We start from the raw sequence: 20000 nt of genomic DNA, 5'->3' as shown, positions 1-20000 counted from the left end.
GAAGTGTCACAGGGTCACTGGGAGGAGACTAGATGCTCCTCAACCAGGAACCCCAATGGGCATGGTACCATGAGGTCCTACAGAGACAGAGGAAAGCAATCCTGGATGCCATACCTCCCCAGGACAATTGCCAGGACCTCTTTCTAGAGTCACTGGGCCTTGGACTGTGTTGACAAGGGCCTGCCTAGAGCAACAGACTCTCTGTGGGTGGATGGGCAAGCCCAGGGCCTCACCCAACACAAAGTCATCCCCGGGTTGAGGCTGGCAGCAAAGCCCTGTGGGTAAAGGGTGCTGCTTCCAGGCTTATCCTCAGAACAAAAACCCCTTCATTAACTGCTCTGCATTTGAAAAATGTCTTCCCCAGGCTCAGAGGGGTCTAACAGTGAGTATCTGACGTCCCCTTACTAGCATGTTCACAAATTAAAAAGGAACCTAAGGATACTGCTTATGTTCCTGCTGAGTATTAAAAAGGTAATGTCTAAAAGGTTTTATTGTGTTAATAAAACTCAGAGGTGGTCAAGACTTGAGCACACATACGGATGGATTGTAAAATAATCAGTTATAATATTATGACTTCATTTTTTCATTTTGCATTTTCAACTCTGCCTTGGAAATCAGAGAGGGCTTCTGAAGACCGAAAGAGACAAAATTATATCAAAGGAGAGGGGAAATTGTAAGCTTGACTTATCTTTAATGTTATACATCAAAATGGAATTTCTGTGATATGTGGGATGTGCATAAACAACGGGGCCAGCTTTTGTCTTTGTTGAATTTAAATGAAAAGTCCCCTAGATATTAATATGTGGACTTCATTTGTGAGCCCGCTAAGTCAGGGACTTATAACAAAAGCTTTGTAAACAAAAGATTAAACTGAATCGAGCTTTAGAAAATGAAAGGAAAACAAGAGTCAAGTAATCACAGATCAGACTGGAGCTGCCTAGATGGAAATCAGCGCAGGCCACTGGAGTGGAAAATGTTTAATTGAACTATTTCATTACGCGGAAGTTTATGTCCCCCTTGCAGAATCCAAAATATTGGTTATCAGAAAAGCCATTTTTTTTTCTTCCTTTAAAGAGATGGCCCTAAAGAAGCAACATAAAGTGAGAGTCTGTGTACCATCTCTCACCCTTCACCAACCTCTGAAGTGGCCCGGTGTGGGCCAGGAAGCTCCCTCCCCATACCTGTTGGCCTTGACATAGGCACAGGGTTTGGGGTGTCTGGCATTCCTCTTCCCGAAGTATCCACCACCCTTAAACCAGAACCAGTCCTGTGTGGGGCATCATGTGCTCTTGTACTAACCTTGGGTAACCTTTCAGGATCACCTGGATGTCTGGGTATCACTTTCTGCAACCGTTGGAAGCCGTAATCTATGGTTGGCTCATTAAGGGCTGCAACAGGACACACAAACACAGAGCACGTCAGTCACTGTTACGTCATCCATTGTGCATTCACCGCATGCTTACATATAGGTGTGCCTCCAGGCAAGCACCCCTGCATGTTAGCTCTGCCTTAAGGAATAGACTCACCCACCCCACCCCCCGCCCCATCTTTTCTTTTGCACATAAAAGCAATGATTATTTCTAATCTATAATTAGACTGGGAGAAAGTCAAAGGGTAAGCTCAGTATATTGTAAATATGGCAGCACAGTCCCAAAGTGACAGGTCTTGGGCCATATATAGCCATCACCAGAGCCATGATGCGGCGTCTGCATCACACGGTGCGTTCCTCACCAGCCGGGGATTTATGGGAAAGTGGCAATTATGACATATGTCCGGCTATTGCTAGCTTCAGATTTATCCCCGTGGTCCTTTTTTGTCTAGCATATTGCCTGAGCACAGACCAGGCAGGAGGAACACTTACTCTTGCAAAGCTTTAATAATCTGTGAATGGCTGACTACAAACTGATATAGAGCGCTATCATTCCACAGCTGCAATCCACCAGCCCCACGAAATTGCCGGCCACAAATAGTAATTAATCTTTTTATCCCTCAAATTGTAATTTTGACTATGAACTGTGCGTGGCCATAAATCAGAGGCACATGCACCCTGTACAGTGCATGAATCACAGCCGGGACTCCATTCGACTGCACACACTGTGTTTAACAAGCTTTATAAGGAGCCATCGGGCTTTATTACGGCTCTGCCTGACTCCAACAAAAACTGAGCCCGGAGGCCCGGGGACACGAGTTAAGATGAAAATACTTATTAGAGTACATTATTTCTTGATGTAGATATCGTTTTCTGTGGAGTAACTCCACGGTGCATGGCGCGACATAAATCAGGAGGTTTTCGGAGACTAATAAGACCTGCCGCCATCTATTCATTACTCCGCCCGCAATTTGGGCCATCACTCATTAGTAATTTGATGATTAACGCCACCCAGGTCTGCGGAGTGCGGGAGAACACAAAAGGCCATAGCTTCCTAAGAGGAAGCTTGGGGCTGCCTTGGAAAGTGCTCTCCACAATAATTGGTCACCATTATCCTCGAGTGCTGAGCTGTCGGTGCGTCTTGTAAGCAACCCAGGACGCCTTGCACGTACACTCAATAATGCACCCGAAAGTTGAGGACCACAATATGATTTGACATTCCATCATACATCCCGGAGACAAAGGTCCGCACAGGAATGTGAAGTAAGACATTTTCTTGTTAATAAAGCATTGATCCAATGTATTGATTTTACATGACATGGCTTTTGCTGGGATTTTGCCCTCTTTTTTCTTTGCAAATAGTAAAACCCTTCAAAATGCCTTGGTGTATGTGACATGGCAAAATTTCTAACTCTCTGTGATGTAAATTCTATATGTGTAAAACCACTTCATAATCAGACCATTAATCATCAGAAGCTGTCAGCATTGACTGGGGGGACAATTTGTCATGTCTCTGCCTCGGCACGGGCAAGGGTGTCAGGCAAAAATGCAGTTCGGGCATCAGGGAGGATGGGCTCTAGGCCCAGCAAACGACTCGGTCCAAAACGGGTAAGATGAAGTATTATGTTTCTTGATCGGTGTGTTGGGGGCGGGGCGGGGAGGTGGCCCAGTGTGCATTCCTAACATGTCAGGTTTCTCCTCTCTGCCAGCTAATCACCATGACTGTTTGACTTAATGAATCGGCCTGATGAAAGGTGATCAGAAAAGATAGATGGGCAGCCATTATTGATTTCATGCAAATGCCCCTGACAGGTGATAGGCGCTTTAATGCAAGCTTTCAGAAGCTTTATGACTTGTGATAAGCATACACTCACTCCGGGAAAGACATTCTCCAGTGTTACAGTTGAACTGATCTTCTTCTTCTATGACCCAAAGTGTCAGATAAAGCAGTTTAACTAAGAGGGCCTCCTTCCCTCTCTTGATTCAAACCAACAGGCATTAGCAGTGTGAATACACCACCCAAGTAAGGAGGTTTGGCACATCAGCAAAGTTCAGGCAGGGTACAAAAGTGTGCCAGAGCCAGTCCCCACCAGACTTGGTGAGCGACACAGCAAGAGGCCTGGTGCTGCTGTTCCAACCAGAAGATGTCCCTCCCGCAGGGGTCTGGCTCTAGAACCTCAAATGTGTTTAGGTGGCAGAATTGTTGGAACCTGTCTCCTCTTTGGTGGCAGGGGCATCAGCAGGCCTTCACAGTCCTGGGAGTTTCTGCTCTGGCGGTGGGTCCCCCCATGTATCTCTGGGTCCCCTGGGTCATTGCCTGGTCCCGTGGAACACCTGCCCTGGCTGGCAACCCTCAGATCCTCAAGGAGCCCATCCCTACCCATGGTTGGTGAAGACTGGTTCAATCCTCACCAGCCAATTCTGCAACTGGAGGAGAAAAGCGCGAGACCTCTCCACACATCTAATAAACCCTCAGCGTGTCGAGTTTACAGCCTAGAGCCCAGCCGAGCCAGGGCAAGGCACTGGCACGTCCAGTCACAGAGCCCCGAGCCAGGCCAATCAATACCACTTTCCTGTTTTAGAACTGGGTAATTATGAGGGGGAGAGATTGCCTGACCTTTCACCTGCACTGCATTACTTTGCTGATATTAAGATAAATTGCCTGATTTTGGGTAAACATATGCTGCAATTCAAACTGTCAGCACTGGTTTGCTCAGGGATAATTTGTATTGATCTCTCCGCTTCTTCCCAATTTTGCTTACTGACCTCGTGGATAATTAGAGAAGGAGCCCTGGGTGAGCTCAAGTCGGGGATGAAGAAGAAATATGAAGAAGAATAAAGCAAATTTGTTTTATGTTAATATTTGTCGGCCCACCCCTCACATCTGTCAGCATCAGCAAAGCCATAAATTAATGCATTTGGTTCCCGAGCAATTTATTCCGAGGAATTATTTAGCAGCATGCTTAGTCTCCAAACATGTGTCACTGGGTTAAATTAATTTAAACTCTGCCTTAAACACAACAAAAACAAATGTTATTTTTCTGCTGAAGGGGAATAAAACAATAACGTTTATCAAAAAAAAAAATGTATCTGGAAGCTAGCACCTTTCTGCATGGATTTCCGTCAACCTGTACAAGAGGATGGGTTTTCTACTAAATCCCCCCTCTGGAAGTAATTAGCACCCATTATTTGTCCTGAATTCAAATTTAGCTAAGATGGGCTGCTGCATGTAGGAGATGAATGTATGTGTGAAATTATATCGTTAAGATATGTCAGATTACAAGGCTGTTGTATCAAAAGTCATAAAACAAATCTCCCCTGTGAAATATCTCTTTATTAACTGTGCCATAAGATATTAACATTCCTCATTTAGTGGAGGGCCTTTTATCTGTTTCAAATACATTATTCGTCCTTTTGGAGATAAACTGTATTAATATCCATTTGAGTAGGCTACTGTGGCCTAATGCATAGTAATTTTTGTTGGAGAGCTTTTATTTTAGAATAAGAAAATTACACAGCAATAAAACCTGAATGAATCAGAAGCTAGAATGGCCGGGAATCACATTCCATGCCAAATGAGGCAAGCAATCAGGCAGCCTGTGAAAGGCCAGATATCCGGCTATCATATGCAGGCCAGTCTCCAGCGTGGGGCCTACAAATAGAGCCTGACATGGCCACATAGACTCGATTCCGCACGCTGGATAGCCTGCAGCTCGGGAAGGACGCATATTTAAATATATTTGAGTGTACTGGAGTTAATCTCGTTACTTTACATGCATTGAAGTCATAACAGAAGAAGCGTTCTAAATATTTAAGTCATGCCCGTGTACTGGGGGATTAATCATAGCGCAATTGATAAAATTTTAACGGTCTGTGATGTCGGTTCAAGTTGGGATTGCCAGAGCTAATGTGGCAGCCGAAAATGGCATCAGGCTTTGAGCTGCAGCTGGGGCCAGAGTGGCTCCAACTGGCCTGCCGCAATTAGAGACGTACCAATGGGCAGCAGCGCTGGGTTTTTCTTTCTTGTGACATCAGTCATTGGAGTTTACATTTTGATGGCTGAACTGTCATTGTCAACCATCCCTGCTCAGGGGTTCTGAGCTCTTCTCCAACATCCCAAAATGTAAATGGCTTTCGTCAGACTTCAAAGGCTAGCTAATTCATTGGTGTGTAAACCCCATTCACTCATGTGAGCAAAGGGGTATGCTCCTGACCACGGATGACACACAGATCAAAAACATTGATGTTTAGGGCTGGTATCGTTTCCAACAGAGAACAACTCCTGGAGGTGAAACTAAGCCCTGCATATTTTTGGAAGTCCAGCTCACGCACCCACCCAAAATTAACTAAGCAGCTACTATGCTTTCAGGGCTCAGTGGTGCCTGCTTCCCAGTGGTGTGAAACCCACGCTCAGAGGCAGCAGTCAAGAGCAGAAAGTGTTGCTAATGGACACCCTCCACCCACTCCCGGGGCCTCCTTGCTGGTAGAAGTGGAAGGGGACATTGCATGAAGGAGGGGCCACAGTGACAAAGCTTAATTGTGACAACAACCTCCTGGCCACCTTCCCCCATTCCAGGGAGACCTGGCTCAGGCTGCCAGCCAGAGAGCAGTGGTCTGCCTTTAAGGACCGCTGGAGTAATTGCTCCTTCAGCACAGTTGTGTCTTTCAAACAGTGTCATTAAACACACGAGGGGGAGACTCCCAGGTAGGAAACAGCTGCTTTTAGCACTGCCTCTCCAAGCCAGCATGCAGGTTGCAGTGCAGCAGAGTCTCCTGCCCAAAAACCCTGACTCCAACAATAACAACAGGAAGACATTCATTTGCTCCATTCCAGCTGCTGGCTGCAGCTATTAAGTGAGCCCCAGTTTCATTTCAATAATGATCGGCTTCCTGTAACTTCCCAATCATGCATTTGTCATAATGCAGTAATTTTCTTGCTACAAACAGATCCTCATAATGAGGCCGTTTTTCACATTAGCAACATAACTACATAATAAGAACATCTGTAGTTCCTTTTCCGAGGGACAAGAACGCGCTTCAATTAAGGCAATGGGTTTGTTAAATAAGATATAGTATATTTTACTAACAGGGATACCCAGACCCTGCCCCAACAGACTACAAGCCGTCAGTGTGCCTGAATGAACACAGGTTGTAATGTGTAAAAATTAAATAAAGTAAAATTAAATTGCTCAATACAAAGACATTCCTCTAGAGGGTGTTGGTGATTTTAGTGACAAAGTGCTATTTGCTGACAAGTAGTTTACACATTAACCAGCCGAATCCAAGGGGGAAAAATGCCAATAGCAATTATATCACCTTGAGGTTATTAAATGTCCCACTGATAAGTAACTAGGTGAGCTTGACCAGGTGATAAAGACTGCTGTGAGCAAACGATTGCCCCGTGAAGAATGCTTCTCTGCCCCGCTGTTTCTCCAGATAGCTTTTCTTTCAAAAATGACTGTATAAAGAAGTTGCATTAAAAAATGTGCGGCTTCGGAAGTCAAAATTGATACTTAGCCCCCTCACCGGATGTCCCCCCTTCCCGACTAGAGCACTTTCATCATTCCACCTCAAAACACTACACAAAGTCCTCAACTGCCTGGGTTTTTCTCTCCCCCTTTTTTAGGCTTTAAAATGATGCTAAGTTCTCCACTTTATCATCAACTGTCTCCTGCAAGCACATTTCATCTATAAGAAATTCAGATGCTCGGGAAATTAAAATTTCAAAGATCTGCTGCAAAAAAAAAAAAAAATCAATGGAGCGAGATCAATGCTCATAGAAATTTCATGAACTTTGAACTGATCCGGGCATGATGATGAGAGGTGGCTGGAGTCGCAAGCAGCTGACGGCTCCTAGTGTGGACGAGAAGCAGCCGGGCAGCAGGGAGGAGGGCCACGGTTTACATGGGTTTTTGCTTTCATATTTTGTTGAACAAAAAATTTTAATTTTTAGTCCATTTCAGTAACAAGCAGGAATGGGGGGAAACCTGACTTCCCAACCCAACGTGTGAATCTCCCCGCTTAAGAACACCTAATGCTTTGCACACTAACGCGGCCACAAAATGAAATCGGTTCCCTTTGCAGCCGATTGCAGGTGCAAATTAATATTGTAAAATGAAGATCAATACATGGACAGGGCCAAATCAATAGTGGCTAAATTATTGCTGCATTTTCCTCCTCATTCAAGATGAGTTGTGTTTTCCTCTCAAAGTCAATACTTCGCAGCTTTTCTCATTAATTTCTCAATAAATTTGGCAATGAATTTCAATCACAGAACTCGGCAGGGCGAGCCAGACATTGTGGTGTGCATGGGAAACACAAAGGCCACGCGGTTCCTGCATCACTCACTGGGGTGCTGACCTGGCCAAGGGACAAACAGGGAAGACATAAGGTCACCCTTCTGTGCCTGGAGGCCAACCCCAAATCTGAGGTCTCCCTTGAGTGGCTTCTACTTGTCTGGTATCTGCTCTGGTCCATTGTTGGGGGTGCATTCCAAGTGCCAGGCCCACCTATGGTCAGCCTCAGTTTCCCACCAGTTCCTACAGAACCTATCATGTTCCATCATTCAGCATGTTTTCTTGGAATAAGAAAAGCACCACAGTTGACTTCTAATTGGAATCTGGAGCCTCCCTGCTCACACAGGGAATACTGTTCTGGTATTCATACAGGCAGCCCAACTGGGCCTCCTGTACAGGGACCCGCTTCCATTCACCACTGCCTGGCAGCGGATGGCAGCATTGTGATGTGACACCAAATGCAGAAAAGGGGGCAGCCCATCTTCCTTGTTACCAAAATAATACCCTTGCTGACAACTATTGGACCGCATTCAAACACTTTTGTTTACACACCTCAAAGAATGCATTGGATTGTGGCTTGCATAGGCATGGGGGGAACTACACCAACCAAGCCCAGCCCTGCAGAGAAAGGAAACCCAGATCCTGGTGCCCAAGCTCTCGTCACCACACATGTCCATCTCAGGATACTACAGCACAGATACACACCAGATAAAGATCTAAGGGCTGCCTGTCCCTGGTGTACCACCTTACTCCCCGAGGCTGTCCTGGCAATTCACCCAGCTCTCCAGGTAGAGAAGTGTGTCCGGAAGGGAGACACCGATGAGTGAAAACCACTCTCAACATCGTGCAACCACCACACGCTCCCACGCGTCACCCCTTGCTTCAGGAAAGCAAGTTTCCTGTGTGCTCATCCTCTCAAAGATTACATAAGAGGAGGAGGGAGGTCCTAAAAGCCAGGCAGAAAACACACTCTGTGGAGAGCCAGTGGCAATGGATAGGCACACTTAAAACCTGCAGAAAAATCTCCATGCAGAGGGAAGTTGCAGAGCAAGCTCAGGGAGCCAGCTCTCCCAGGCTGCAGGTGCTCAGGCCATGGCTTAAAACAAAGGTCCCTCCTAGGAACGGAGTGGCCCTGCTCTGTGGTCATCTGAAAACCCCTACTTCTTAAAAAGTGTAAGGAGGATCATTCAAAGTAACCCTATGTCACATGCCTGCCTTGTTCAGAGCAGTGCATCTAGCTGGTGCTTAAAGGTACTAAGGTACGGTGGCTAGGCTTCTGGAAGACACCAACCTACATGATAAAGCTATGAAGCACCTCTAATTTTGAGGCACAAAATGAACAACCTGTTTGTCTTATATTCATGTAGCCTTTTCCCTAATATCTACACACCCATCAACCTATAAACATGTAAGCAGATGCGGTACATCTATACAATGGAATATACTCAGACATGTAAGGAACTGTCACCCTGACACATTGCCACAGTACAACCTGAGAATACCGTATGCTAAGTGAAAGAAGCCAGCCCCAAAGGCCATAGACTGTAGGATCTGCTTTTGAGAAATAACTAGTACAGGCAAATCTACAGGGGCGAGGATTAGACCAGTAGCTGCCAAAGCCAAGGACTGGAGGAAGAAACACGAATGTAGAACAGAGCGGCAGTCCGTGCAGGATAAAATCATTGGGTTGGACTGAGAGCTGTAACACTGTGTGTATAAAGAACCTTTTGCTCGTAGGTTCTCGGCTTCTGCTGACTGTCTTGGTAGGTAAACTACACCCAAAGAATCATCAAAGCAGATGTGAGGTCTCTAGCATTGGCACCCCCGTGCTGGTCGTGGCACTATTCACATTAGCCAAGATACAGGACCAGCCCAGATGTCCATCAGCAGAAGAGGTAAGGAAGAAGCATATACACATTATGGAGTCTTACACATGAAAAACAAACAAACAAACAAACAAACAAAACAAAACAAAACAAAATCCGCAGAAATCATAGATCTGCAGGAAAATGGTTGGATCTGGAGATCACCATTATGTTAAGTGAAATAAGCCAGACCCAGATGAATGTTGAATGTTTTTCCTCGTAGGCAAAATTTACAATTTTTTTTAAGTAGAAGGGAGACTCTGAGGGGGTAGAAAGGGTCCAAAGGGAAGAAGAGAGGAACAGGAGGTGGCAATATGGAGGAGAGAAAAATAAAACAAGGCACGTTACAAATATGTGAAAATGGCATAATGGAACCCATTAACTCACATGCTAACTGGAGGTGGGGGAATAGTAGTAAAGGCTTTAATCCGGGTACACCTGTGCTGAGAAAAAGTCCTTCTGCATGCTACCTGGCAGACAGGAGAGGTGCTCCTAGAGATGGCAGGAACCCATGCTGACTGAGGAAGGTAGGGCCCAGCTTTGGGCTGAGGCACTCCCACTTAGCATTTCCCAACATGGTCTACCTTTCAGTCTTCCCACCGGCATCTTAACTGCAGGTCTTTCAGGCTGAGTACAGAAGGAGAGACCTATTTGGAGACAAAGCCATTAAAGACATGGCCAGGATTAACCCAAGCGCTGGAACCCTGCACTCTGCCTGTGTCATACACTGTAGTCTGGATGGCCGGATGTGGTGTTACATGCCTGTGATTCCAGCTCTCAGGAGGCAGAGGCAGGAGGATCAGGCATTCAAAGACAACCTGGGCTACATGGTGAGATTTAAAAAAACAAAAACATGAAAATAGGAGGGGTCTGGTTGGGAAGAAAATGGCTTTCAGTTAGAGGTGGGAACGGGAAAAGTAAATAGAGTGTGAAAATGACCAAAAGGATAGAATATACAAGATGAAACTGTCAAAAAATTAGAAGGGGGGAGGGAAGGAGGAAGGAAAGAAGGGAAGGAAGGAAGGAGGAAGGAGGAGGGAGAGAGGGAGCAGGAGGGTCGGTCGGTCGGTCAAGCTCTGCTTTCATACATGTTGGAGATCACAAGTTGTCTTGTGACTTGAGGAGGTAGGTCCTCACCTATAGCTTCTCATGCCCTCCACTTTCTCCCTGGCCACCCAAGAGGGGGATCACATTCTTCTCAGAAATCCTTCACACCCTTGCTGAGCACCTGTGGTACAGCCTCCAGAGCCATTTCCAGAGAAAAATCCCACAGCTCTGCCACCTACAAGTTCTCAGAGAGCCATGTCTACCCCCTGAACACAGGGCTTGAGAGCACTGTTTGCATTAAGGCTGCTTTTATTAACTGCTCTCGACACCTGTTTCTTTCCCACAAGAGTCAGTGGGGTTGTAGCAACGTTCACACTGGATGTCTGTCACGGGCCATGTAGATCCCAGGCAGGCTTCCAGAATGAAGACAAGAATGACTGCCCTTGGCAAGAACTCACTGCTGAGCAGTCAAGATGTGTTTCCCCTTCACGTAGATACCCCCATCCTTGAGCACCTAAAGAGCTACTGATTTCCCTTCCCAAGAGTCAGCCACAGTGCCCTACTGAGATCCCAACCTAGATAGGCATGAGATAAACACGGGCCCCAGAAGACAAATCTCAAATCACCACCACACTGTGTTTAAAACTGAGACACCATGCTCCCCTTGGTGGTCATCCCAATCATCTGGCTTTCCCAACTGAGGGAAAAGGTCCATCATCCACAGGTGGATGCGGGACCCAGTTTCTCTAATAATGCCATGACAAAGACGAAAGAGAACCTGGGGTCCTGTTCAAAGCAGAATGCTGGCATTGTGGGCACAGAGTTTCCAGAAGGCTGGGAGCCCTGTGAGGCTGTGGCCTCTGCTAACTACAGGCTGGTCTCACTAACAAGTAGCAAGCTAAGTTCACTTGGGGAGTGACTGCTGTTTCCACCCACAGGAAGCACATAAGGAAATTCTTCAGTCTTTGGCTTAGGATATACCACAGCTGGATGACAAGGACACACACAGCAGCCACCTGCCACAGCCATGAACACACTACAGGAGCCTGGACCCTTGATGTGTGTGCCCCTGAGTGCTAACAGGCTTAAGCTTCTGTAAAGGATTCTGTGTTGGGAGTACCGCCATCAAAGGAAAAACACTGAGGGGTAAGTGATGAATGGCTATTATTCACACATCGGGGTGTCTACACTGACATGGAGCCAAGATGTTGGCCAGGACCAAGGAACAAAGGCCAAGGCACTTCCCCACCCCATGGAGGCCAAAGGAGAGATGCCAATCAGAGATAAAGGGGAGGAGGTGAAAAGATGGAACTCTAGCAGAAGCCCCAAATCTAACCCCATCGCCTTCCAGGCTTTCAACTTCTCTGTGGCTACAGGATGCCTAAAGGGACAGATCTGGGCCTCCGAAAGCTCAGAGATCTCAGGGTTCCCTTTCCTGCCTAGAAATAGGGTTTTCATATGTAGAAGAATAAGAAGAGATGTTTCAGGAAAGAGTGTGGACTAGAGAAAGAAAATGGGCTCAGGATAATGCTGTGTCTTTATAACAAAAACAAAACAAAAACTGTCCTCTGTCCCTAAGATATACCAAGATCTGTGGTGGCTCCTGGTCGCCATGGAGTTTGTGTTTTAAACTGCCACACGGTCCCTACCGCACCTTCACCAGATCTGCACCATTCCATCAGCCCATGCCTGCAAAACCAAATTATCCCATCTGCTCATTGGAGCACCAGGAAGTCAACAATCTGCATCACAGACTTCCATTTTGTTTGTTGAGTTAAAATCATCCAAAGGGCCGGGCAGTGGCGGCGCACGCCTTTAATCCCAGCACTCAGGAGGCAGAGCCAGGCGGATCTCTGTAAGTCCAGGCTCCTGAGGAGTGTTCACGGCTGTGGCAGGTGGCTGATGTGTGTGTCCTTGTCATCCAGCTGTGGTATATCCTAAGCCAAAGACTGCCCCACCGCCTACCACCCCCAGTGTCTCTTTCGAAGAGTGTTTTCAGACATGGATCTTTCCCAGCCAGAACTGGAAGGAAAAAAAAAAAAAAAAAAAAAAAAACTCCCTACACAGCACTTCCAGGGATGGAGGGTAAGAAACAGGGACCCTGCCGTGTCAAAGAAGAGTCAGGCCTGTCTCGCTATCCACATCTTGCCTATCCTAAGTGAAGCCAATGACCCTTTTGTCCTTTGGGTAAGACGAATGGCCGTCTCCTGGAAGCCACGTCTTGTCAAGTGGGCTGCGAAGTCAATACCTTCACCTTGGTATGGAAACTTTGTGATTTATCAGTCCGTCTCCCCTCTTGGGTTCACGCAGCCCCAACATATACAGCCAATCGGGCACATGGAGCAGACCTGGTCACAGCCAGTTGGAAAGCAACCAAAGCCCCTATGATGACAGACAAATGTGTCTTCTTAGCAACAGCCCAAAAGCACTTGACTTGTACTAATAACAAAAAGGCCACGCTGGTCACCGTGGGTCTAAAGACGAAGCACCCTGTCACCAGCCTGGTTGGGAAATTAGCAAATAATGTTCTTTTCCTTGATAAATGGGTGACAGCTCCGTCTCACCAATCATTTTTAACATTTTGATGCATGCCTATGATCCCACTGGAGGGGCAGAAAAGTTTACTGGCCCTCAATTTTCACATGATGAATGGAACTCTCTAAATGTGCGATTTCTGTATGAGGTATAGTTCATTTTAAGCAATTCTGGTAAATGGGTGTCACTGATTAGGACAAATTGTCTACTTGTGCTGTGCCTCATTCTCCTGCCCTCCTTCGAGACAGGAAAGAGGAGACCGCAGGGACAGGGGGCCTTCACACAACCCTCTTTAAAGGGATACGTTCTCCAGCTGTACCCCTGGCACCCACTTGGCATGCAGCGTTTCGCTGATTGTGGCTCAGGTAGTGCCGTGTGCTACCCCAGGGAGGTCACCAGGTGAATGTTACCTCCTAGCCTGAGGCTCTACCTAGGGGACTCAGCCACAGCCTTCAGTCCTCACTCCCAGGGGAAGGGGCTGAGGCAGGGACGCTTACCAGCTAGTCCTTGTAAGAAAACAAAACAAAACAAAACAAACAAAACAAAACAAAACAAAAAAATACCACCACCCTCTGCCATCCATGCCAACATGTGACAAAAAGCAGGAGGGGGATGAAGAAGATGCTGTCGTTTGAGTCATGGACTAGCTGGATAAAGCTTCAAATCTGGGAGCCGAAAGATGGCCTGAGCTGGCAGCACAGCCCCATGCTGCCCTTGAAGATTAGTAACTTGACTTAAGAGCCATTGTATCCAAGGATATCTATTACCAGGGGATGACCAGGTGTGAAGAGAACACAGACTGTCTGAAACACCTGAGAACTGGTGGCTGTGAATCTCCATCAGGGGTGAGAGGTATGATCACATCATACCCACGGAAGACAGGAAGGGGAAGTCGTGTGCCATTGGCTGCCTTGGCAGGGGAGGATGGGATCGTTGATGACTTTGGGTCAAGATCCCCACATTCTAAGAGCCAGCAGGACAGTATATGTCCCTGGATTGTACCCACTGGTGGCTCAGAGCTTAGGGCTGGAACAATTGGGTAGTTCGTGTTTAACATCCGGTTTAGCAGAGTGCGAACAACAGGAATTGTGGGCGGCAATTTAAAACCATTTGTTCTACAGATACAAGTGATTTGTTGGTGGGACCACAGGCCTGGGAGAGCAGAAACTAGAGCTGGCTAGCTGTGGTGTAGGGTGTTTGGATTCCATTTTGTAGACAGAACCATGTCTCAATATTCACAAGCAACCTTCCCACGGGCCAGAAACACAAGGGCTTTCCCAGGTAAGGGGAAACGGCATGGAAGGTGGAAGCCAGCCAGGAGACTCAGCGGGAAACTGTCTCCAGACAGGTGCAGTACAGAACCGACATCCCTCAATACGGAGCCAGTTTTCAGGCAAAACCTGACCTCTTTATAAAAAGACAAACCTAGAAACCATCTGAGAAAGAACACAAATGGCTTGCAATAACTGGCTGAGGGATGGTTTCCCAAGCCTAACATCAAATGCACACGCGTCTTTATGAAAATGTTCCCATCCAATGAGCGCATCACAGAGCTGGGGCCCTTCCAGGTATCTGCCGCGTGTCCACTTTGGTTGCATCTACGCCGCCTGCCAACATCTTGTTGAGTGACTGGGCTCAGTCTGTTACTGGCGACATGTTGACTCTCAGTAATTTGTGATAATTTCTTTAATTGAGCAAAAAAGAATTCTCTAAAATGAGGGTGGGTCAATCAAACTTCAGGGCAAGAGGTCAACAGAAAAAGCCCCCAAGTCCCATTCCTGGAGTCTCGTGAACTAGGCTTAAACCCAAGCCACACCAGCAGCCTCCAATCTTTTGTTAATCAGGAAATATTCTGCCAAATGTCCATTTTAAGGAAACACACACACACACACACACACACACACATACACACACACACACACACACTTGAAAACAGATCTGCGAAAGGAGTTTTCATGAGAACATAATCTCAATTAGAAGCATACAAATTCCAAAGCCAGCTTAATCAGGTAATACCATAATGTTTCTATTCTAATTAAAAAATAATTTCTTTTATTACTCTTAACAATTTGGTGTGTTTGTACCAGTAAAATTATAAAAGCGAAAGCTGCTTGATTTTCCTGTATGGTGAGTTCCTCAGGTAGGCGATTCCAGGACTGTTTTAATTATTATTAAACAAGTCAATGGTATGCTATTAGACAAATATTAAAACAAGCATTGCACTTGGTTATTAATTTGAACTATTCGCTTTTAAATGCAGCAAATATCTCATTAATTTAATTTTAGGTGCCCACCAGTTTATATTGCATTTTACAGTCTAAAGGCAATTTACTATTAACTGGCAATTACATACACAGTGATTGTTAATTCTGCTCCTAAGTGCTAGCCGCTTGAAAATTGTTCTCTCTCTCTAATTTCTGACCTTCTTACAGCAGGGGTGAGGCTCGCTGGGAATACAGAGGACTCCTATGGAAGAGCTGGACATGTCGTTTGTGGCTCATTCTTTTAATTCACCGTGCTAATCAACTGAACCGCCACAGCCTCCCAAGGTAATTGTGACTTGAGAGGGACTGTGAACAGCAGCCAAGGGGCTGGATGGATAGGGCCTGGCCAGCCTTCCCCTTCCGGGAGCAGAGGCTGAGCACGACCACTCTGGGTTGACTAATAGGGTCTGGTTTTGAAAAATCTGGTGTTTCTCAGGTCACTGTAAACAGCTCATTTAGACCTCTGCCAAGTCCCTCCCAGGCTCTGGCAGGCTGGTGGCAGCCCCTCCTCCAAGCCCAGGTTCATTATCCAGTGGCCCTGCGGCCCCACAGCTGGCCTCATGCCGGGAAGGTTAAATGTGAAGGTGTCCCAGCAGCCTCCGGGGCCTGGGCACACTGATGGGAACCAGATGCCCAGGGGACGGCGCCCATGTTGTGACATCCAGAGGGGCTGGCTCAGTTTTCATTGGGGAGAGGGAGTCCCTGTGATTACCTCATTGTCCCCATCAATTTCAGGGCAATGCAAATCAGACAGAAGCTTCCAGGCCAGACAGGTTATGACCTCACCTTTCCTCAGCTCCCTGAGAATATAGAGTCCTGTATCCCTTACACACATGTGAACTGTATATTCCCGGTAATGATCCCAGACACACACACACACACACACACACACACACACACACACACACGCACACACACACACACTACACACACTAGTTAAGAAGGACTGAGTTTGCATAGCCTCGCAGCAAACACCCACACATGGGGAAGTAGGAAACCCTCAACCCCGGGCCAGCAGGACCTGAGTCTTGGGGGCTAATGAGTCCAATCAGCTTGAAAGTAGATGCGACCATGCAGAATGGACAGTGAGTCTTTAGAAAGACTTGTGTGGCTCTAACAAGCTCGGGAGATACCGCTTTCCTTTGGGGACAATGGACACTGGTCAAGGAGGGCATTCCACCTGGCCAGAGAGCAAGGAGCTTCAGAGAGTACCCTTCCCCACTCACCCAGGAGAGCTGGTACCTGGGGCTGCTACCACATGAACCCTGCCAGCCAATGACAAGCAGCTCCTCCTACCCAACACACCTGCATTTATCCACAAGTGATCAAACCAGGACCCATCTGCAGGCAAAGAAGGGAAAGCAGGACCTGGACCTCTCTTGCCATCAAAATGCTAGTAAGAAAAGGTCCCCACTTCTAAAAGCAGCCACCTTCAACACTCAAACAGAAAGTCCGAGAACACAAAGACCCGGGCAAGGATTTGCCTAGTATGCAGTAGGCAAATAATGCTGTAGGACCTCATAACAATCTAACTTGAGAACAAGGAAGACATGCTCCAGAGGAGCAGGCCAGGCCTGCCAACTGTGGACACACGCTCACTTGGGTACTACCAGCCAAGCCAGGTCACATGAGCAGCATAGGAACTTGCTCCTCAGTCCACCCAGCCCTGACATGTCTCCCACAGCTTGGTGTCAGTATAAGAGCAAGTACGCATCATCTCTGCTTCCAACGGACTGGAGACATGAACAGGTTCCCATGGACCTTAGCAGAAGTCCAAAATGTCAGTAGCTCTCCACAGCCGGTACTATTTACTAAGTGTCCTCTGTGTGTCAGACACTTTAAGTTGTCCTGGATCCTTGCCAAAACCCCATGAGGAAGAGAGGAGAGACAACTGAGCTCAGAGGAGTTCAAATCCACAGCCAGCACCCTGGAGCATAGAGCTGTCCAGCCAAATATCCTGGGTCTTTGCATGGGGCCTGCTGCCTCTATAGCCTGAAGTTCCTGGCTAGAGACTCAGACATGTGTGGAACCCACGCCAACAGCTGCCTCGAGGAGGTTTATTGAATGTGAATGTGGGGAGGGGTGGCTGTAGTTCGTTCATACACATGACCCCAAGACAAAGATGCTGGGGATGCCCAACCAGGCCTGAGATAGGATTCCAACTTTTTACCTCCCCAGGAACTGGACATGCAGTGTGAGTGTCCTTTGCTGAACAGCAAAGGCACTTATTTAAAGGAGTATGTAGATGTCCCTGAATTGACTATGGGTTAATATTTAATATTGTAAGTTGAAAATATCTGAAGTTAAATGTGAATTTAAGACATCTAATGCACTGAACATCATTGCTGAGCACAGCCTACCTTAACTATGTGCAGAGCACTTACAAAAACTATCCAGTGTGAAGCCCATTTGATAATACAGTGTAGTTTATTGAATACTATACTGAAAGTAAAAAAATACATACTGGTGATGATGAGGTGGGCACATCTTCCTACCACCAGAAAAGCCAGAAATAAGCAGAAGTATTGGAATTTGGGAGACCACCTGCACATAGTTTTTAAAAGATGTCCCAATATTTATCATTTTGTTTTTGACATACTTTTACTTTTAACGCACTGGGGGCTTCAGAATCTAGAGGAACTGTTCTCTCTCGACCTCTAGACTTTACAGGAGGCCAAGAATATCCAGATCCCAAAGTGGATGGGCACATCAACTTTTTGCTATGCCCACTCCCCTGTATCCTTCAGTTCTAAGAATCCTGGTGTCCCACATTGGCCAGTTAGGGGTGCTGGGCTGTCAGGAGCTGGATGCCTCTAGGATAAGGACCCAAGCCCAGCCTTGGGTGGCAGTAGGCCTATTGAGGAGCGTGGAGTCTGTATGTTGCCACTCTGCCCCTTCAGTACTTCCTAAGAAAAGGAAAGCAGTTTTCACTCCCACGATCTCCAGGAACCTCAATGTGGAAAGAAGGGCCTCAGAACCCTCCATGTAACCTGTCTGCTGGACAGAACAGAGGGGAGCACCCAGTGGGATACCAGCTCAGCCCCAGGGCACCTACAGGTGATAAAAGAGTGGTCAAGCCCAGGGCTCCAAGCCCTGCAATGTGGAAGTCACCCAGTCCCTGCACATCCACAAATAACCAACTAGCGCCCATCCCTTCCACCTCCCCTGGGCTTCGGCAGGTGTTGTTCTACATCAAAATCACTCCTCATGCCTTACATCTTGGGGAACTGACTGAGGGTAAAAGCCAAAATGCAGACATGCTTGCCTTAAGCAGAAGTTGATTTGTGGCATTTCTCCATGGCAATCTCAAGCAAATCGTGTCAATCAAGAACTTGTGTGGGCAAAGCAGCATGTAAACACCTCTGATGTACCACTTATGGGGAGTCACACAGGCCACCCATCCTATCCACCAGGGCTTAGGCTACATACTTACTACATAAATAATACTCTCCAGAACATAGATCCCCTGTAAGCAACAGCACCCTGCAGGGGCTAAGATCCCAGGCTCCAGCAAAGAGACCTGGCTTCCACTGGAAGCTTAGGTATGTGACAAGCTATGACGTCCCCTTCCCAGTCACAGCTGAAAAGCAGTGATGAGCCTGATTGACAAGTCGGGGGGGGGGGGGTGTCAAGGCCTTGCATGCAGCCAGGCATGAGGCAGCCCCTCTCAGGGAAGCTGGAAGCTGCTGCAGTTACCAATAACTCTCCCTCCGTGCACCACTTTGCTCTGTTGGTGAGAGGCAGAGGCCTTCAGATGGGAGAAAATTCCAAGGTCACAGTGCTGCATCGGTCGGGCCATCGTGCGCTGTCTCAGATGCAGGTGGAAACGTGCACCTGATAAAACTCCAACAGCATGCCATGCCTCACTTGAACCTCCCCATGGGGCCCCTGGACCCCCACCCTCACGAGGCTCCCACTGAGAAGGAGCACCCACCACTGCCCCACAGAGGCCAGAGCTACTCACCAGTGTAGACAAAGCGCCCAGGAGCACCTTTGCAGAACTGCTTAGACTTGTAGGAGAGGGTGACTTCAACAACTCCAGGGATGTGCCGCGGCGGTGTCTGCACTCGGATGGCGTGGGGGGTTATCAGCTACAGAAACCACACATGAACAAGCGCTCAGCGGTGCAGGCCCTGAGAGGCGGACACTTGCCAGTTGGATATAATTACAAAATGAGCACAAATTGGACCATCGTCTCGGAATGCTCCCTCCTGTCACCCAGAGACTCTGGGCCTATGGTTCTTTAAGGAAAAGATCAGCAAATGTTCCAGGGTTTTAGTTTGCAGGAAAGGCCACAGGGCATCATTCATATGAAAATCGCCACCATATGTCTCCTTAAACCTGCTTCTAGTAATTCTAGAACTAATTGTTCCAGGGTACTGGGGGACCGCCTATGGCAGGTTTTAAACCCAAGGGTTGTGGGAAGAGGGGCAAACCCACCCACAGGACAGCCCACCACAGGCCAACAGCAAAAGGAAACTTTGCATTAGGTGCCTCACGCCCCTACACCAGAGACAACTTGCCAAAACTGTTCACAGAGGAGGTGACAGCTCAAGGCAGACCCGTTTCGCAGGCTTACCTCGCTCCACACCAACATAGTTCCGAACACAACTTGCAGACCGTC

General features: G+C 47.3%; 1 protein-coding gene across 1 annotated transcript in view; it reads right to left on the bottom strand.

Moving 5' to 3' along the window:
* Ebf3 (EBF transcription factor 3) overlaps positions 1–20000 on the bottom strand; it is a 118925-nt gene that overhangs the window by 10346 nt on the left and 88579 nt on the right. Inside the window, exons 9-11 of the mRNA XM_059250465.1 lie at positions 19956–20000; positions 19341–19467; positions 1300–1388 (exon numbers count right to left, since the gene is read on the bottom strand). The exon at positions 19956–20000 is cut by the window's right edge and continues 86 nt beyond it. Coding sequence (XP_059106448.1) covers positions 1300–1388; positions 19341–19467; positions 19956–20000 — 261 coding nt within the window. The remainder of the gene's footprint in view (positions 1–1299; positions 1389–19340; positions 19468–19955) is intronic.

This window comes from Peromyscus eremicus, chromosome 1, assembly GCF_949786415.1.
Source record: "Peromyscus eremicus chromosome 1, PerEre_H2_v1, whole genome shotgun sequence".
Lineage (NCBI taxonomy): Eukaryota > Metazoa > Chordata > Mammalia > Rodentia > Cricetidae > Peromyscus > Peromyscus eremicus.
The sequence above is the reverse complement of the archived record's forward strand: the minus strand, read 5'-3'. Positions and strand labels throughout refer to the sequence as shown.